The sequence below is a fragment of the Calidris pugnax genome, unplaced genomic scaffold (genome assembly GCF_001431845.1).
Source record: "Calidris pugnax isolate Ruff unplaced genomic scaffold, ASM143184v1 scaffold270, whole genome shotgun sequence".
Taxonomy (NCBI): Eukaryota; Metazoa; Chordata; class Aves; order Charadriiformes; family Scolopacidae; genus Calidris; species Calidris pugnax.
Window position 1 is genome coordinate 945,017 of NW_015091277.1, and position 16,271 is coordinate 961,287.

The 16,271-nt window shown below is 49.8% G+C and overlaps 1 protein-coding gene across 2 annotated transcripts in view; it reads right to left on the bottom strand.

The window, feature by feature from the left end:
- The window catches only part of WNT11 (wingless-type MMTV integration site family member 11), a 34,177-nt gene extending 17,944 nt beyond the window's left edge, over positions 1-16,233 (bottom strand). Inside the window, exons 1-4 of one of the 2 annotated variants that reach the window (XM_014960603.1) lie at positions 16,196-16,233; positions 11,787-12,045; positions 2,040-2,275; positions 871-1,148 (exon numbers count right to left, since the gene is read on the bottom strand). In XM_014960603.1, coding sequence (XP_014816089.1) covers positions 871-1,148; positions 2,040-2,275; positions 11,787-11,869 — 597 coding nt within the window. In that variant the 5' untranslated portion in view covers positions 11,870-12,045; positions 16,196-16,233. Of the gene's footprint in view, positions 1-870; positions 1,149-2,039; positions 2,276-11,786; positions 12,046-16,195 lie in introns of those variants that run through there. The other variant, XM_014960602.1, reaches the window with a different exon arrangement.
- Positions 16,234-16,271: the final 38 nt, after the last annotated feature.

A 16,271-nucleotide genomic window follows, 5' to 3' on the forward strand; every position in this document is an offset into this window, starting at 1 on the left:
CCAAACAAAAATTGGTCCATTGCAATTAAAACAAAAAGTCAAGACATTTATTTTATGAAAATTAAAAAAAAAGCAGATAGAGTGGGAGTGGTGGAGAAAAACACCCAGGGGAGGCAAGTTTGGTGTGGTTGTGCTCTGCAAAGGTGAGTTCAACCTGTAGCTACAGAGTAAGGCATCAATGAGCCCAACATGCTCCAAGTTTTATCTGCTCCAACGCCTGAGCCCTGGAAGGACCAAGCTGGGTGGTAGGACCAGCCTAGGGAAGCTCTGCAGCCCCAGAGATGGGGTGTAGGGGGTCAGCTTTACAGTCCTCCACCCATTTCTCCAGGCTGAGATGGGGATGTGCACCTTGGTGCACACCAAGCACTACAGGTGGTAGGCATTATCCCTCCAGGAGATGCAAGCTTCTGCCAGATATGGGAATAATCACTGGCAAAGAGGTTTGAGAAGGAGAAATCTGCCCTGCTGGCTGCGGGGGTGGCTGGGAGGCAGCTGCTGGTGGACACGTCTGGCAGATGCTAATCCTCCACGCTTACACAGCACTTCTCCTGCGCAACGCCCTTGGCAGAGCACGACGGGACCCATCCCCACCACACCTCCTGGGGTAAGCAAGCCAGAGCCATCCCTGGCTGTGGGAAAGGTGGCAAGGAGACATCCCACCCATGGTTATATAGGGCTGATAATAGCATCGAGGACCTCCTGAGTCCCAGCGTGAGTTATAAAGCCACAGTCCTCAGCAGGCCAAAGGAGATCAGAGCAATCTGGGAGAAACCTGCTCCTTTCGCTAGCTGATAGAGACACTGAACCTCACAGAGCGACCGACCACTACAGATGATTGTACAATTACAATAACTCTGGTGGATTTGTTACCTGTCTCCCTACTTCACTGTTGTGCAGATGCATCAGTTTATTGGCTTGTGATCCTGATTTTTTCATCTTCATGGGAGCATCTGAAAATTTGGACCCCATGATAAGACCATAGTTGAGGTTGTCTGCACATCCTCCCCATCGATACCCAGGTCCAGGTGTCTCACCTGGGATGGGACCACAGGAACAGCCAGGGAGGTCCCCGGTGGTGCAGGCTCTGGCAATGGTGTGGCTGATGGCAGCAGCAGAAAGGGCATACACAAATGCTGACTCCCTTGTGCCTGGAAGAGACAAGAACTCCATCTCAGCCTCCTGGGACAGTCAAATGCTTCCCAAAAAGAGACCCACACAATCTGTACCCCACAGAACAGCAAACACACCAGCTCATTGCAGCTGTGACGTCCCATGGCATCACCAGCTTAGAATACATCTTCTAAGTGAGATCTTCAACATGAGGCAACATCCCAGCAGGTTAAAGAGGCACATGGACTTATGCAACTTGTCCATTGTGGTGTGATCTGCTCTTGGAGCATGTGAAGACGCTGCCTCATGGACTTTCCTGCCCCCTTTTGCCCCTGTGTTGGATGGTTCTTGCCAGCAGGTCGTGGTGGTCTTGCCAGCTGGTCATGGCCAGAATGCTATGCATGGAGGTGGTGGGAGGCCATAGAGGTGCAGCACAAGGTCACTCTCTGACCCATATGAGAGGTGACTGCAGTCTCACACGTAGTGTGTGCTGCTTGACAAGTCTCCATGCCCTGAACAACAGCTTCATGGCTGTGAGCAAGCACACCACGAGTCCCAACGAGACGAGCAGACCAGACTGGTGCCACGCTTTGTGAGAGCTGTGGGAGGCCAGGTCCTGGACTCAAGAGCTCCTGGGCATGAGTGGTGCCATAACATGGTCTCAGAGAAGAGGACAACTAAATTATGCAGTCCCTCCATGTTGCCTAGTGGTAGCAAGACCCTTCCCACCCAGGCACACATAGAATCATAGAATTGTCTAGGTTGGAAGAGACCCTTGGGATCATCGAGTCCAACCATCTACCCTACTCTACAAAGTCATCCCCTACACCATGTCCCTCAGCACTGCATCTAAACGGCCCTTAAACACACACACACGCTGGCTGACTCTACTCACTCATGTCCCCGGCTGAGCCAGCAGGGCTGTTTACCTCTCTCTAAGTCCAGCAGGTAGTTGGGAGCCAGCTCAATGGAAGAGCAGTTCCACCTCATGTCTGAGAAAGTTTTACGGCAGGTCTTTATCACTTCCCGTGCTGCCTGGATGATGGTCTGCATGAGCTCCAGGTTGCTGCGGCACAGCTGCACCTGGGAAACCACCAAGCCTTCGAGCTGCTTGCAGTGCTGGGTTTGATTCAGGGCCAAAGCCGAAGGAGTCTTGGACAGAGCTCTGAGGAGACAAGCACACGCAAAAAAAAGGCATTAAAACCCTCAAAGAAAGTTAATCTTCAGGTCAGTATTAATTTCCCCACTGCCTCCAGTTCAGTGAATGCTTTGGGCTGTGTTCATCCCACTTAATTTTAGCTACCTGTAAAAAAGCACTTGGTTAAAGCTGGTGAGAAAGATGGGCAACTCTTAAGAGGGATTTATCTCCTCTAAAGTAGGTGTTTAAGGTAGGTGGGAAGAAACACCCTCTTAGAAGCATGGTTTCTCTCCATCATCTAGGGGAGCCTGCACAAAGCTCCCGGGGCATATGCCAAATTGACTGAATGTGTAAATCCTTATGGGCAAGTTTTTTTTGCTGAAGAATGAAGAGGACGGACCTCCCAACACAGTAAAAAAATGACCCATCAGTTGCCTGATAACAGAAAGCTGGGTCTTCCAAGACTGTGGTATTCAGAAAAAAAAAAAAAAAAAAAAAAAAAAAAGCGAAGTTGGTGTTATCAGTGTTTTGCATTCAGCATCTGTCTCACACACTCTCTAAGGATTATGCTAAATGTCATGTAATTAATTATGGAAAAAATCCCCTGCAAGGCCTAGGGAGAAGCCACCAAGCTTGCAAAACAGATGCTTTTCCTTAGAGTTAATGCCAAGGGTCTTCACCAATTCCATCACGGTTGCACGTAGATAAGTCTGTTTCTCCAGTCTCTAAAAATTGCAGAAGCACAATGAGACTACGTGCAAAGACAGCACCATGGTCTGAGCTGAGATGGGATCCACTAACATCAGCACGTAGATTACTGTGGAAGAAACCAACAACACCCCAAAGACCCCACTGGTTTTTATACTGGGCAATGGCCAGTTTCCAGGAAAATAAATTAAAAATCAAACTGTGCCATGCATTGTACGGGGCTGTGCTCTTCTTCCCCAAGCGCCCACAGCGATCGGCAGAAGCCGGGTGTGTAACTCTCTTTGTATCTTTATGACCTGCTTAGGGTAGTCATAAATGTTATTCGTTCCCATAAAACAACTTTCTAGCTGGCTGCATCAGGAACTGGCATCTGATCCTGGCAACGCAACTGCCTTAACACATATTTCCTTCTCTCCTTGTTAAATGTGTTGCCTTTCAGTTTCATCCCAAGCCATCTTGGTTAGTTTGGCTCATTAGCAGACACATTTCTGGGTGCATTTCACTTTATTACTGTAACATCCACATCCTTCAGAAGTTAAATGAGATGGAAACGGAGGTAAAATTGAGCCCTAACCAAGATCGGGGGTATTAGCTCTGATCTCCGGTTCTCAGGAAAACACATCTATGTTCCACCAGCTCCCTCAAGGCTGGCTTGAACCAGCTGCTGTGTATGTTGGAGCTCTCTCCAGGCTCCACATAGCTGCTAACCCCAACCCCTCTTCCAGCAAGGAAATGCTGCCATCCTTGCTAGGGCTGTGTAGGTCTGCACTGACAAATTCCCAGGCGGCTGGAGTTTGGCATTTCTGGCATGAGATAATCAGTGGCAAACTTGGAAGGGAAACCACCACTCTGCTAACTATGTAAATACATACATCATACACATATTTAAAGAGGTCCATTAAATATATACAGCAAACAGAAGTTTTGGCCAGTGAATTTCAAGGAAAAAAGCGGAGTATTTAATTGTCAGAAATTCTACCCTGTAGTTTATCCTGGTCCCTTGCACATTATTGCTCATGCAACGCTCCCTGGCTAGAGAGGGGCAACTCCAGAAGGCAACCCATCCTGCCTTGGCCATGAACTGATGACCTGAGCTGGTGGAGACAAAACCTGTTGGTGATATTCTGGGTGCTCAGATATATCACGTCCTTGAAGGCATGAGCCTTTGGACAATATGAATGTCACCTGACTGCAAACCTCCACAGTATGGACCTCATGGTAGTCCTTTAGGGTCCTTCTTCAGCCCATGGAAAGAAAAAGCCACATCTAGGGAGTAATTAGCCCGATGTGCTTTTGAGATCTGCAGTAGGATAACATCATGCCCTAGAACTGCTCGTTTTCTGGACTGCCTATAGGGGCAACCCAGGCACTGAGCTTGGATGCAGACATCTGGATCGTATAAGCGCAGAGCTGGGTGAGATGTGTCCAACCCCTAGCACTTGGCACCAGAAACCTGTGAAAACTTATCCCAGAAAGCCTATCAGCAACCCTCAGGAATGGGCTGAAAAGCAAATCAGGCAAGAGGCCAAAGCAGCTCGTCACTAATAGAGTAAAGATGATAAATACTCCAGCAACATAACTCCTAGCAGCAAAATAAGAAAGCAGGGTGAAGCGGATGAAACGAGAGAGCTTCAGAGCCCTGAGCTTCAGGCAAATGAGGAAGGCTCCAGGTCTCTGAGAAGAGCTGTCTAATGGGGCACCAACTCAGTTTTCTGTGCAGAGGTGCCAAGGGATGCTTCAGAGGCCTTGGGATGTTTCACCCGGCCCTCCAAACGGATACATGTATCTCCTAGGTCCCACACCACATTTTCTAATCCTGTATAGAGGTCTTCAGCATCTTTTAAGGACCCAGAAGCCTACATTGAGGCACCTGCACCTCACCATTACGGACAAGTCAGGAACAGCAGAAATAACCACCAGCAAGTTGGGATGAGACCTGAATTTAGACTGAAACTCATCCCCACTGAGAAAAAAGGGGATTTCATACAACAAGATCACATTATTTCGGATGGCCTTCACAGAAGCAGATTTATAATACATCAATGAAGAAATTCTCCTCTTGGAAGAGGAGAAAATGTCTGCCAGACCATCAAGAGAGGAAGGACTGTGGCCCCTTTGGGGAGAACTCAATAAATGGCACTAATGGCTGTTTCTTGTTGAATTAGCCAAGCTCATTCAGCCAAGAATAAAAATGCAAGACGCAGGAAGGTGTTTTCTGAACATCTCCCAGGCCTGAACTTCATGCCTTTGCTTGTGAGAACCTATAATTGGAAACATCTCCAAGCGTCAGGAGGAAAAAGTAAAGGGTAATGGAGATGGAAAAGAAAACTCACAGTTACTGGAGTCACTTGCCGAGACCGAAAAGTGCATTTATAAATCACAGATCAGGAATGTGAGAGGCCTATTAGGTCATCTGGTCCGTGCCCTGACAGCCCAGGTTTGCTCAGTCTCTGTCCTGCATTCAGAAATGTCTTCTCCACCCCTTGTCGCATTAAGTCCTCCCCATGGAAAGGCACCAACCCTCCCTGCTCCCCAAATTCTGGCTGCACCAGGGAGGGCTGCCCATCATTGTTGGGGAACAAAGGCCATTCGTGGGGCAGTGGAAAGGAAATCATCTTCCCCCAGAAGAGTCTTGTCCCTGGTGGGATCCCTGTCCTCCATCTCCACCCAGAATCCGTTGACAGTGGGAGAATAGTCAAGTCTTCTCTTGGTGTATCCATGAAAAGGAGCATCCTGAAAGGCTTGTGTATAGAATTATAGAATGGTTAGAGTTGGAAGGGACCTTAAAGATCATCCAGTTCCAACCCCCTGCCATGGGCAGAGACACCTCCCACTAGACCAGGTTGCTCCAAGTCCTGTCCAACCTGGCCTTGAACACCTCCAGAAATGGGGCATCCACAGCTTCTCTGGGCAACCTGGGCCAGTGTCTCACCAGTCCCTGATAAACATCTTTCTCTGGACTCACACCCTTCATGTGAGAAGCAGCACATGGGGATTTTACCTGCTGCCACCCTGTTAAATGCTGCTTTCACTTTTTCCTCCTTCTAACATCATGCTCTCCTCCCTTGACTCTCGTGCACCATCCTTCATTCTCCAGAAAGCTGAGGACAACTGAGGGGTGGTGGCTGGTTTGTTGTTTTTTTTAAAATATACATATTTGACCCACCCCTTTAAATAAACAGGCCCCAAACCAAACATCTCCTGCTTTATATATAGCATAGCAGGGCTTTCGATTGAAGTTATGGCTACTGACAGAAAACCATAAACATAATTACAGAGGAAATATGATGCATGGATGGATCATGACATTCGTTTACTCTTTTAATTATCTCAGACAGTTAATAAATTCATTTGAAAATATGAATGCTCTACAGTTTTAGGTTCTTTGAGAGGTATGGGACTGTTTCTGCAGATCTGGGCTCCATGAGAAGACTATTCATAGGAGCAGCAGCTTGGGAGAAGTACCTTCAGATCTGAGCAGACATCAGTGGAAGCCACAAGTTATTTGGTTTAAAAGGACCACTGTGAGTAGGACACTGTTCCTGGTCAAGCCAAAGGGAGAAAAACTCCTTGAATAGAATAGTGAAGCATTGGTGCCCTTTAAAACACCCTTAAAGGGTGGAAGGATGTCCTCTCTTTCTGATGTGGGCTCTCTCTGGGAGGCATCTCCCCTTCCTCCCTTGCGTGATGTGACCCAAGAAGGTCTCACAGAGGGACTGTTGGTGAATCCATGAACTTCTGCTTCAAAATGCCCGCTTTGCTTTCTGTGAAGGCACTCTCTTTTTTTATTCCTATTCTTAAACCCCTTAATCTTGCAGGGATTTGGGTGAAAGAAAAGGATTTAGACAAAATGCCATTTCTCTGGAGAGTGAAGCGTGCGGTAAACTTTAATGAAGAGAGGCAGCAATTGGGGTTTTTTTGCATTCAATCTCATCAAAGGTCTTTAATCTGCAGGAGCCTCATTTTCTCAGGTTTTCAACTGGAAAAGGCTCACAGGACTGTTACAAATGCCTTGTCTAAGCTCCTGGTAGAGGTAGCCCATACCCTTGCCCTGCATCAGTCCTGGTCTGGGGACCACAAGCACTGGGAAAGCCACCACATCTCCCAGTAAATGCTTCCAGTGGTTCTGCAAAGCCTTTTCAAACAGAGAAGTGGGATTTATATGGTAAGAAGGAAAGAAAAAAAAAATAAAAAGAAAGAAATAAAGAGGAGGAAGAGGGAGAGGAGTTGGGGGGGAAAAAAAAAAAAAATCCAAGCTTGAAGTAAAAAGCGGAAAAAAAAAATCCAAGCTTGAAGTAAAAAGCTTAAAATAAGAGCTGCTTTCAGATACGGTGCCAAATCCAGAGCTGGCAGTAGTGGGCACAAGGCCATTGACTTCCAGCCCAAGCTTGACTGAAGTCGATGCCAGCGGCGAGTTGGCTCACTGCGCGCCGAGGACGGCCGTGGAGCTTTGTCAAGTTTTCCCCGAGCTGCCTACGGACCGAAGAGCAAACTTCAAAGCTGTTGTGTCCCGTTCCCCCCCCTCCTCCTCCTCCTCCTCACCCCCAGCCCGCTCCCCTCCCGCCGTCTCCGTCCTGCAGCCCTTCCACGGCAGCTCATCTAGCAACCCCTTTGCCAGGCAGACGGTCTCCTCGCAGGCGCCCGTGCCCCAATGTCCCAGTTCTCCCCCCTCCTTGGTTGAAGGAGAAAAGCAGGAGCTGCCGGGAAACGCAAAATCTTTCCATTTTCTCCCCTGCTTTCTGCTGGCTGCTCGAGGTCGGTGAGCTGGGGTACATCCCGGGTTCACCAAAACGCACGGTGGAGCCACCGTTTGCTCCTGAAGAGCTGGGATTTCACCATGGGAATCGTGCAGCAAAGCTGACCTTGTAGCTGGGGATGGTGCTCAGCTAAGGATGGCTCCAGAGGGCATGGGACATGCCCAGGACACCACAACAGGGACAGGCAGGGCCTTTCCAAAGCGACCAAGCTCCTCCTAAAGTTGATGAGTCCCTAATGCCACCACTTGCTGTCATGGGCTGACCCTGTGAGCCACGCAAAAAACACCCCATTTGCTGTATTCAACCTCTTTGCCACCACTTTTGTGTTGAGGGTGACAGAGGAACAGTCCGACCTGTGTCTTGATGGCTGGGAAGAGGAGATGCCAACGCCCGGGAAGGCAGAAGTACCTCAAAAGCCACCCTGTGCCTGGTCATCCCAACATCTGGCAGACCTCTGCTGCAGGCACATCTGGCCGCAGCTCCCTCTAGTGCTCATCTATTTTTCAGCTCTACTCCAACAAGCAGCTTCAGCAAACTGCTTGGCCAAACCCAAACCCCTCCTAGGAAAGCTAAAGGGGGTGAAAAAGGAAAGGGGTGAGGTGGTAGAGCTCCTATATGAGTTGGCCCCGAGACATCTCCCATTGAAACCGATGGCTGCCTCGCATCCCCAGCTGCTGTGATGCAAAACAAGCCCTGAGGACCACGAAGTGATGCAAAAAAAACCCCAAAAAACCTCTGTTCTAAGGATGGGAAAGTGATTGCAAAACGCAGTGTGCAAAAAAGAGTCTCAGGGTCTCACAGGCATTGAATGGAAAGGCTGCCTCTCCACGGCAGCCTTGATCCTGCAAAGATCTTTCCGTACCTTCACCTTACACCCGAGTAACTCTCTGGAGCGTGGATGGAAAAGGCCAAAATAAGACATTTCTCCAGCAGCAAGAGCAGGTTTAGCAGATGCTGACTGTCCACACACCATGCTGGATGCTCGGTGGTGCATGCCTTGGCGGCGGGGAAGGGCACGATGCCGATTTACAACAGCTGGGAATCCGCACCACAGAACTCGTAAAAGCAAGCCAAATAAAATAAAACAAATAGCTCCCTTTTACCTTCTCTCCGCTTTTACCAATTTACAGGGGATAATCGTGTTACAGGGAAGTCCTAAACAGCCGAGAAGTGTGTTATTCTTCTCCCCCTCCCCTTGCAGTTACATCACACCCCGAATCAAAATTGAATTTCCTATCGCCTTCCATATCAGTCGCTCCCTCTTCCTCTGGCTTGCAAACCCAGCCCACCAGGCTGGCAAAACCCACCTCCTTATCTCCCCCCTCTCCTCCTCCTTCTTTCCCTCCCTTCCCAAATCCTCTTTGAAGCCTGCCTCTGGCACCGTGCCTACAACAACGACCCAGTGAGCAGACCGCTGAGACAAGCCCGCCACCAAAAACATCTCGTAGCACTTTCTTCCCTCTTCATCCCATCCTTTTTTCCCCCCCTGCCCCCACAATCTTTCTGTCCACGAGCACCAGAGGGAAAGGGTTGGTTGTACGGCACCCAGCACACGAGTTTAGGGCTGGGATTACAGCCCCGAGGTATTACTTGGTAGATCAGTCTCTGTTCACCAAGAGTTTACCCACATTATTTCCAGGGATGGTCCCCGAGCCCCCATCGCTGCAGTGGGGAAAAGGGTGATGGGGAAAGAGGGAAGGAAATTGGCCTGTTTCCCTAGAAAAACAAGGGTGGGGAAGGGAGAAGAAACTGCAAATGAAAAAAAAATTTAAAAAAAATAAAAATACCCAACCAAACATAATTTTGTGAAATCCCAGCTGGCAGCATCCCAGTTGTGAAGCGCCCTGGGACAGGGAGAGCAGGTCTCCGCCAGCTTTTAAACAGGTGTGAGGGGAGCCCCGGCGGCGCATCTGGATGCAGTTCATGCTTCAAATGCCACTTTAATCCCAGCTTTCATCTTCCCCACTCGCTTTTCGATAGCAGGGCGGGGATATGTCTGCTGGGAAGGGGAGGAGCAGCAACCACAGCATCTCCATCCCATCCCCAAAAGCCACCTTTGCAGCTTAACTGCTTACCGGCTGAAAGGCTGCTTTTGCCAGCAAAGCTATTAGGACCTTGCCCTGCCTTCCAGCCTTTTTTCATGTCTACAGCTTGTCAACGTGCTATCAGGTTCTCTCTGAAGCTCATCTTACCACTGTCCTTTGGAGGAACCCAGGTCCTTCACTGGGGATTTAGCACCTTGCTTAAGCAGGACCCTAATGCCAAGCACATAAATGAGCCCCTGCACTTAGTTAGGGGTCTGTACATAAGTGCTCGACCAGGGTGCCACAAAATAGCTTTATTTCTGTGCTGCATAGAAATAAAAGTTGGAAGCTACTCAGGGTCCGCCAGCCCGTGGGCATGTCACTAAGTGTCCTCCAGAGAAGATGCCTGCTCTGTGCAAGGTGCTGGATACAGGCAGAGCTGAGAGACTAAACACTCCAGAAAGGTGGCAGAAAGAAATAGCTGGGCTATGTCATTTAGCTGTGGTGGCTGCTACGAGACACGAAGCCAAGACGGGAAAGAGCAAATCAGATCCTGACTCCCCTCTACTTCCAAAGTGGTCCTTAGAGTATGGAAACAGCAAATGAAATACGCCCTGAAGTAGGTGACTATTCCTCCTGCCTGACCATATGCATTTACACACCCTATGGAGGGATTCACCCTGCTTCTCTTGGTGCATATAAAAGGTGAATGTGTGGTCCCAACCATCTGCCTGTGGTCCCAGAGGGCACCTCTTGACATTTGTGGGGGATGTTCCTCTTTGGAGAGGGTGAATCCCCATCTGTAAAGTCCTCTTTCCCATGACTGCGAGCATAGCAGCAAAAACACTGGCTCCAAGAAGAGATCTAACTTAAAAATGTCCAAATTTAAGAGTCTTTATAAAAGGCGGCATGAGGAGAGCATCAAATGATGACGACTGGGAGAGTGGAATGGAAACTAGGCATAGCACAGAAGGAGGAACAAAACAGGAACAGAATCACAGGATCTTCTAGGTTGGAAGGGACCTTAAAGATCATCTTGTCCAACCGTCGAACCTCTTGTCTCAATTTCCCCTCCTAACCCCAAGATCCCCACCTCGACGCACTACACCCTACACAACAGCCTCTTCCTGGCATTGCATTTTATTGTGCCTTTTCTTTTAAGGAAGATGCTCGTTGGAGGTTCGCCCAGGTCCCCTTGTTTTGTTTTGTGCACGGATTCAAGCGCGAGCAGAAGGAGACAGATCGCTCATCAAGGACATGAAACCAGATGGGTGTTGTGTTGGAGGTTTGCCCACGTCCCCTTGTTTGTTTTGTGCAGGGCTTCAAGCCCGAGCAGAAGGAGACAGATCGCTCATCAAGGACATGAAACCAGATGGGTGTTGGAGGGGCTTGTTTGTTTATTTTGCAGTAAGCAACTAATTGATTGCTTGCTTAAGCAAAGAAATGAGATAGCGATGTTTTCACTTTGTTTGCAGTGACACCCGATCCAGAGCTGACCACGCTCCCTGGTATTTCTTCACCCACTCCCCCCCCCCCTAATTTTTAACACCCTTCACGAAATCCAAAGGTTAAAAGGTCCACGAAAAAAACCTCATGTTATCTGTCAAGCATCCCCTGCGGTTGGAGATTGGCAGCAATATCTCAGCTGCCCTCCCCTCCTGCTCTCAGCTCCTACTCAGCACGACCAGAGGTCCCGGTGGGAGAGTTTCCCGGTGTGGCAGGAGCCAACACTAGAAACTTCATTAAGTGGCTCATGTGAGCCTTCAAGTGTGTGCCTTCCCTTTGGTATCAATGAGGGGAGAAGGGAAAAAAAAAGCCAGCCTAAATCGTGCATATTTGGGAAAGAAGATGGAGACGTATTGTTAGCACAAGCCCCCAGTACACACACTTGAAATCAATGAATGCCCGGAGAAACACAGCCCTTGCTGCTCTTTAAATGGCTTTACAGCGGGCTCCAAATACAAATAGCAGTCGCAAAAACGGGTACGAGACCAGCAATGCCTACAAAAGGCTTTTAAAAAAAATGCAGAGAGATAGCCAGGTACTTACATCCATTTTATCCCATAGCAAAGCCCCGTCTGCAGAATCAAAGAGAGAAAACCAGCTAAGAAAAATCGCAGACTCGGCTTCATTTTCTCCACCGTCCCCCACTTGCCGAAGGAAATCAGCTTCTCCAAAGGGAAAAAAAAAAAAAAAAAAAAAAAAAAAAAAAGAGGAAAATAAGAAAAAAAAAAAGGAGTTTTCCTAATTTTCTGCACGACGTATTTCCCTGCAGTTTGGGTGTTGCTCCTCCTTGGAGATGAACAACCTGAAAGGAGAGAAAGAAAAGAGCAGGAGCTACGGTTAACTCTGAAGTTTGGCGAGTCACCGCACGCGCGCGCATGAGAGAGAGAGAGAGAGAGATCTATTATCCTAATTGCAAAGGAGTGGTTTATGAATCATGAAAAAGTTTGGATTATCCCCTTTCCCCAGTCCCCTCCCTCCCTCGCCAAGCCTTGATACAACCTTTCGAGTCGACAGACAGACAAACCGTATGGCTTGAATTACACCCTGAGTTATGGTCTGATTGTGTGTTTCCATTTAACCCTGCACATGGCAAGACTTCATTCGCTGCTTCACTTTTTTTCTACCCCCTTCATTCCCCCCCCTCCACCTCTCTCCTCTCCAAAAGGTTTGTGTAACTGCTCGGGAAGAAGGGGAAAAAAAAGAAAAAAAAAAGATAAATCTTTAAAAAAAGCCCCAATTTCAGCTATTCATCTCTCCCTTCTTTTCTTTCCAGATTTCTTCTTCTCCCCCCCTTATTTTTTCCCTTCTCCTCTTTTTCTGCGGAGAAGACAGACAATAAAAACTGCTTTTCCCAATTCCACGCAGGTGCCCGTGCCCTGCAGATGTTTCGGTCTGATCTGCTACAACAAATGCGTTTTGCTCTTTCCCTTCTGCTTTCCTTCTCACCTCATTAACTCTGCCTCTCACTTCTTCCAAGTCCTCGGGCACCTGGAGCTCACGGAAAAGGCTGCAACTCCGTAAACAGAAAAAAATAAAAATAAAAAAAAAAATCACGTTTCTGTCTCCGGGGAGCAGCCAGAAGGAGACAAAAGCTCTCAAGGATTTCCCACACAGACTTTTTTTGTTGTTGTTGTTGTTTTATCCCCCTCCTTCTTCAGTCCAAACAAATAAACAAACCAGGTGCAGGACTTAAATTTCTTAGAGGGGTCCTCTCTGTCTCCGGGGCACGGCTTGCTTATTTTAGCAGCAGTATTAATAGCAGTAAATGGGTTTCCCTTCAGTTATTCACTTCAGACACCGCTCGGGGCTGCTCTTTGTGGTCTTTGCGGTGGTTTCCCACCCCACCAGAAAGCCAATAATAAAATAAACAGGAAAAAAAACCCAGCCTGCCACATCCCGCCTGTGAAGTCTCCCAACCCCTGGCATCCCTGAGCTGTGACCACACGTCGTGTCCCCCCCAGCCCTGCCACCCCCTCGAAGGGGTTTGGGATAGAACTAGGAATGGCTGGAGCAGTCGGCATCACTTAAGGGAACCCCTTACCCTAGGAAAAAACACATCCCTCCTGCCCCCCTCTCAGCTCTGGGTTTGTCCCAGCTCCTTCTTTCTGCCTCTAGACCCCAATTTGGGGAGCAGTTGGGTCAGGGGAGGGGAAGGATTATTTCTGGGTGAGTTTTTTTATTTTTTTTCCCTACTATCTCCAGTGTATTTTTTTCCATTCAGGCTGCTTTTTGCCTGTCCCAGCCTGGTGTAAAAGGGTTACTAGAGAAGTGCTGTTATTACAAAGGATTTTAATAACCTCTAGGGGCGAGTTCCCGGCTCCCTTGAAGTCCGAGACAAAACTCCGACTGACTACAAGGGAGGCAGGATTTCATGGACACAGCTTGTTTTTTCTTGAATGCCCGCTCAGATTTGGGTTTGTTGTGTCCCTCGAAGGCAGTGCTCCCACGAGCATCCACTCACCCTTCTTATTTGCAGGGTCTTGCCGTTATCTTTTCATCTTTGGAAGCTCTCTGCTTTCCCTCCCTCCCTCCCTCTCCACTGGAAACCTTCAGCCCTTAATCCTGCCCATGCCTTTTAGTGTCCATTTAGATATTTCAGACCCCTTATCTCCCGCCCGTGAGTTGCTGAACAGCACAGGAGTTGGGTGTAAAATGTCTCAGATGGTCTAAAACCCTCTTACAAACCCTGACCAGCCAACACCATCCTGTTTTACCCTTAAGAAGCTACATTTTGGGGGTTCCCCCCTTGCAAGGAGGAATAGAAGTGATCTAACCCCCCCAATCCTCACCCCAAGAGCCACAAACTTAGCCTATAATTGCCCCCCCTGTTATTTGGGGAGGTAATAATGCCTTTTTCCACTCAGTCCAGCACAGGTTGAGTTTACAAGAGGAATTTGCAAGGGGAGGGGAGGGAGGGAGACTCTTTGGGGCAGACGTGATGTTTACAGCTCTGGAGAGCTCTGGGTCACTGATCAAACCAGAGGCAAGTGGCCTCCTAAAAAAAACTGGAGCCGTTTTTAAACTCAAAGCTCCCTTTTTCTCTTCACCCCAAGGCTGTTTGCGGCAGAGCCCCGCGCTCCCCCACACAGAAAACACTCCCATCCGACACCTCCAAGAATCCGATCCCAAGGATGGGAATAGGCAACAGGAACTATATATTAAAGGCTGAGTATCCCTCTCGCATTTTTCCAGCTTTCCCACCCAAGAAGGAGAGACATCCACCTGCCCCCGCTGCCAGCCTGGTGCTCTCCCCGGGAGCACAGTTGCCTGTTTTAGGGGTCGGGGCAGACGTGATGTTTACAGCTCTGGAGAGCTCTGGGTCACTGATCAAACCAGAGGCAAGTGGCCTCCTAAAAAAAACTGGAGCCGTTTTTAAACTCAAAGCTCCCTTTTTCTCTTCACCCCAAGGCTGTTTGCGGCAGAGCCCCGCGCTCCCCCACACAGAAAACACTCCCATCCGACACCTCCAAGAATCCGATCCCAAGGATGGGAATAGGCAACAGGAACTATGTATAAAAGGCTGAGTATCCTTCTCACATTTTTCCAGCTTTCCCACCCAAGAAGGAGAGACATCCACCTGCCCCCGCTGCCAGCCTGGTGCTCTCCCCGGGAGCACAGTTGCCTGTTTTAGGGGTTTGGGCGCATCCCCAAATGACTTGCAGGAAGGATGGGGCTCAGGGGAAGGGAATGAGGGGTGGTGGGGCTCCTTGCAGCCCCCACATCTCCCCTCTCCACGCAGCTTCTCCTCTCCCTTGCAGCCCTCTGCATCTCCCCCTTCTCCATTGCAACCCCTGGGTGTCCCCGCTACCCTACGGTCTCCCCGTCTCCTCTCTCCATTGCAGCCCCCCACATCTCCCTTGATGCTTGCAGCCCCGAGTCTCCCCTTTCTCTTGCAGCCCTCCCATCTTAGGTGTCCCTATCCCCTTCTCCATCTCCCCTCTCCCTTCTAGCCCCCGGGTCCCCCCCTCTCACTGTCAGCCCTTGGGTGTCCAGGCTCCCCCTTCTCTCCCCTGCAGCCCCAGGGTCTTAGGTCTCTCTACACCCTCAGGGTCTCCTTCTCCCTCTGCAGCTCCCAAATCTACCCTCTCTCCTGCACCCCACCAGGTCTCAGGTCTCCCTGCACCCTCCCCTCTCTCCTGCAGCCTCCGAGTCTCCTCTCCCTGCATCCCCCCAGCTCTCCCCTCTCCCTAAAATCCTCTGAACCTCTTCTCTCTCCCCACACCCCCACGGGTCTCCCCTCTCCCAACATCCCCCTATTCTCCCCTCTCCCTTCCAGCCTCTTCTCTCCCTGCACCTTCACAGGTCTCCCCCTTCCCTACAACCCCTTATTCTCCCCTTTCAGCCTCCAAACCTCTTCTCCCCCTGCATCACCCCGGGGTCTCCCTTCTCCCTACATCCCCCTCCCCACCTCCCTGTTCCCTTGCACCCTCCAAGCCTCTTCTCTCTCCGCACACCCCCGTCCCAGGTCCCCCTTCTCTGCACTCCCAGACAACCTTTCCTGTGGAAAAGCCTGTCCCTTCAGCCATCTGGTCTCACTGTGAATCTCTGGTACCTGATTAAGGAATCTGTCACATCTGACTGAATTTAGTCACAAATACATAGCTCTAAAACATCAAAGGGGTTTTTCTGTTACTGAACTTCCAGCAGTTTCCTTTCTTCTGGAAAAGAGTATTTCTGAAACTTGTTTCTGCTGGTGTCTGGGTGCTGCTGGCACTGACTCCCAGAGCTGGCTGGTGACCCAGCCTGTTGTGGGGATGAGTCACTCCATCTCCTCTGTGAGCCATCGCAGCCTCCGGGACTCCCCCTCTCCCCGCATCCCCCCGCTCTTGCCCACCCCCGTTCGCCTCCATCTGGGACGGGATGGATCCCGCCGGGACGCTGCTGTCGTGTCCCCCCCCGCCTCCTCCTCCTCGTCCCGCATCTCCCCTCCGCGGTCCCCCCTCCGCGCTTACCTCCCGCCCGTGCTGCGGGGCTGCGCGGGGGCCGGGGCTGCTCTGACGGGGCGGCCGGCGGAGCCGCCTTATATGC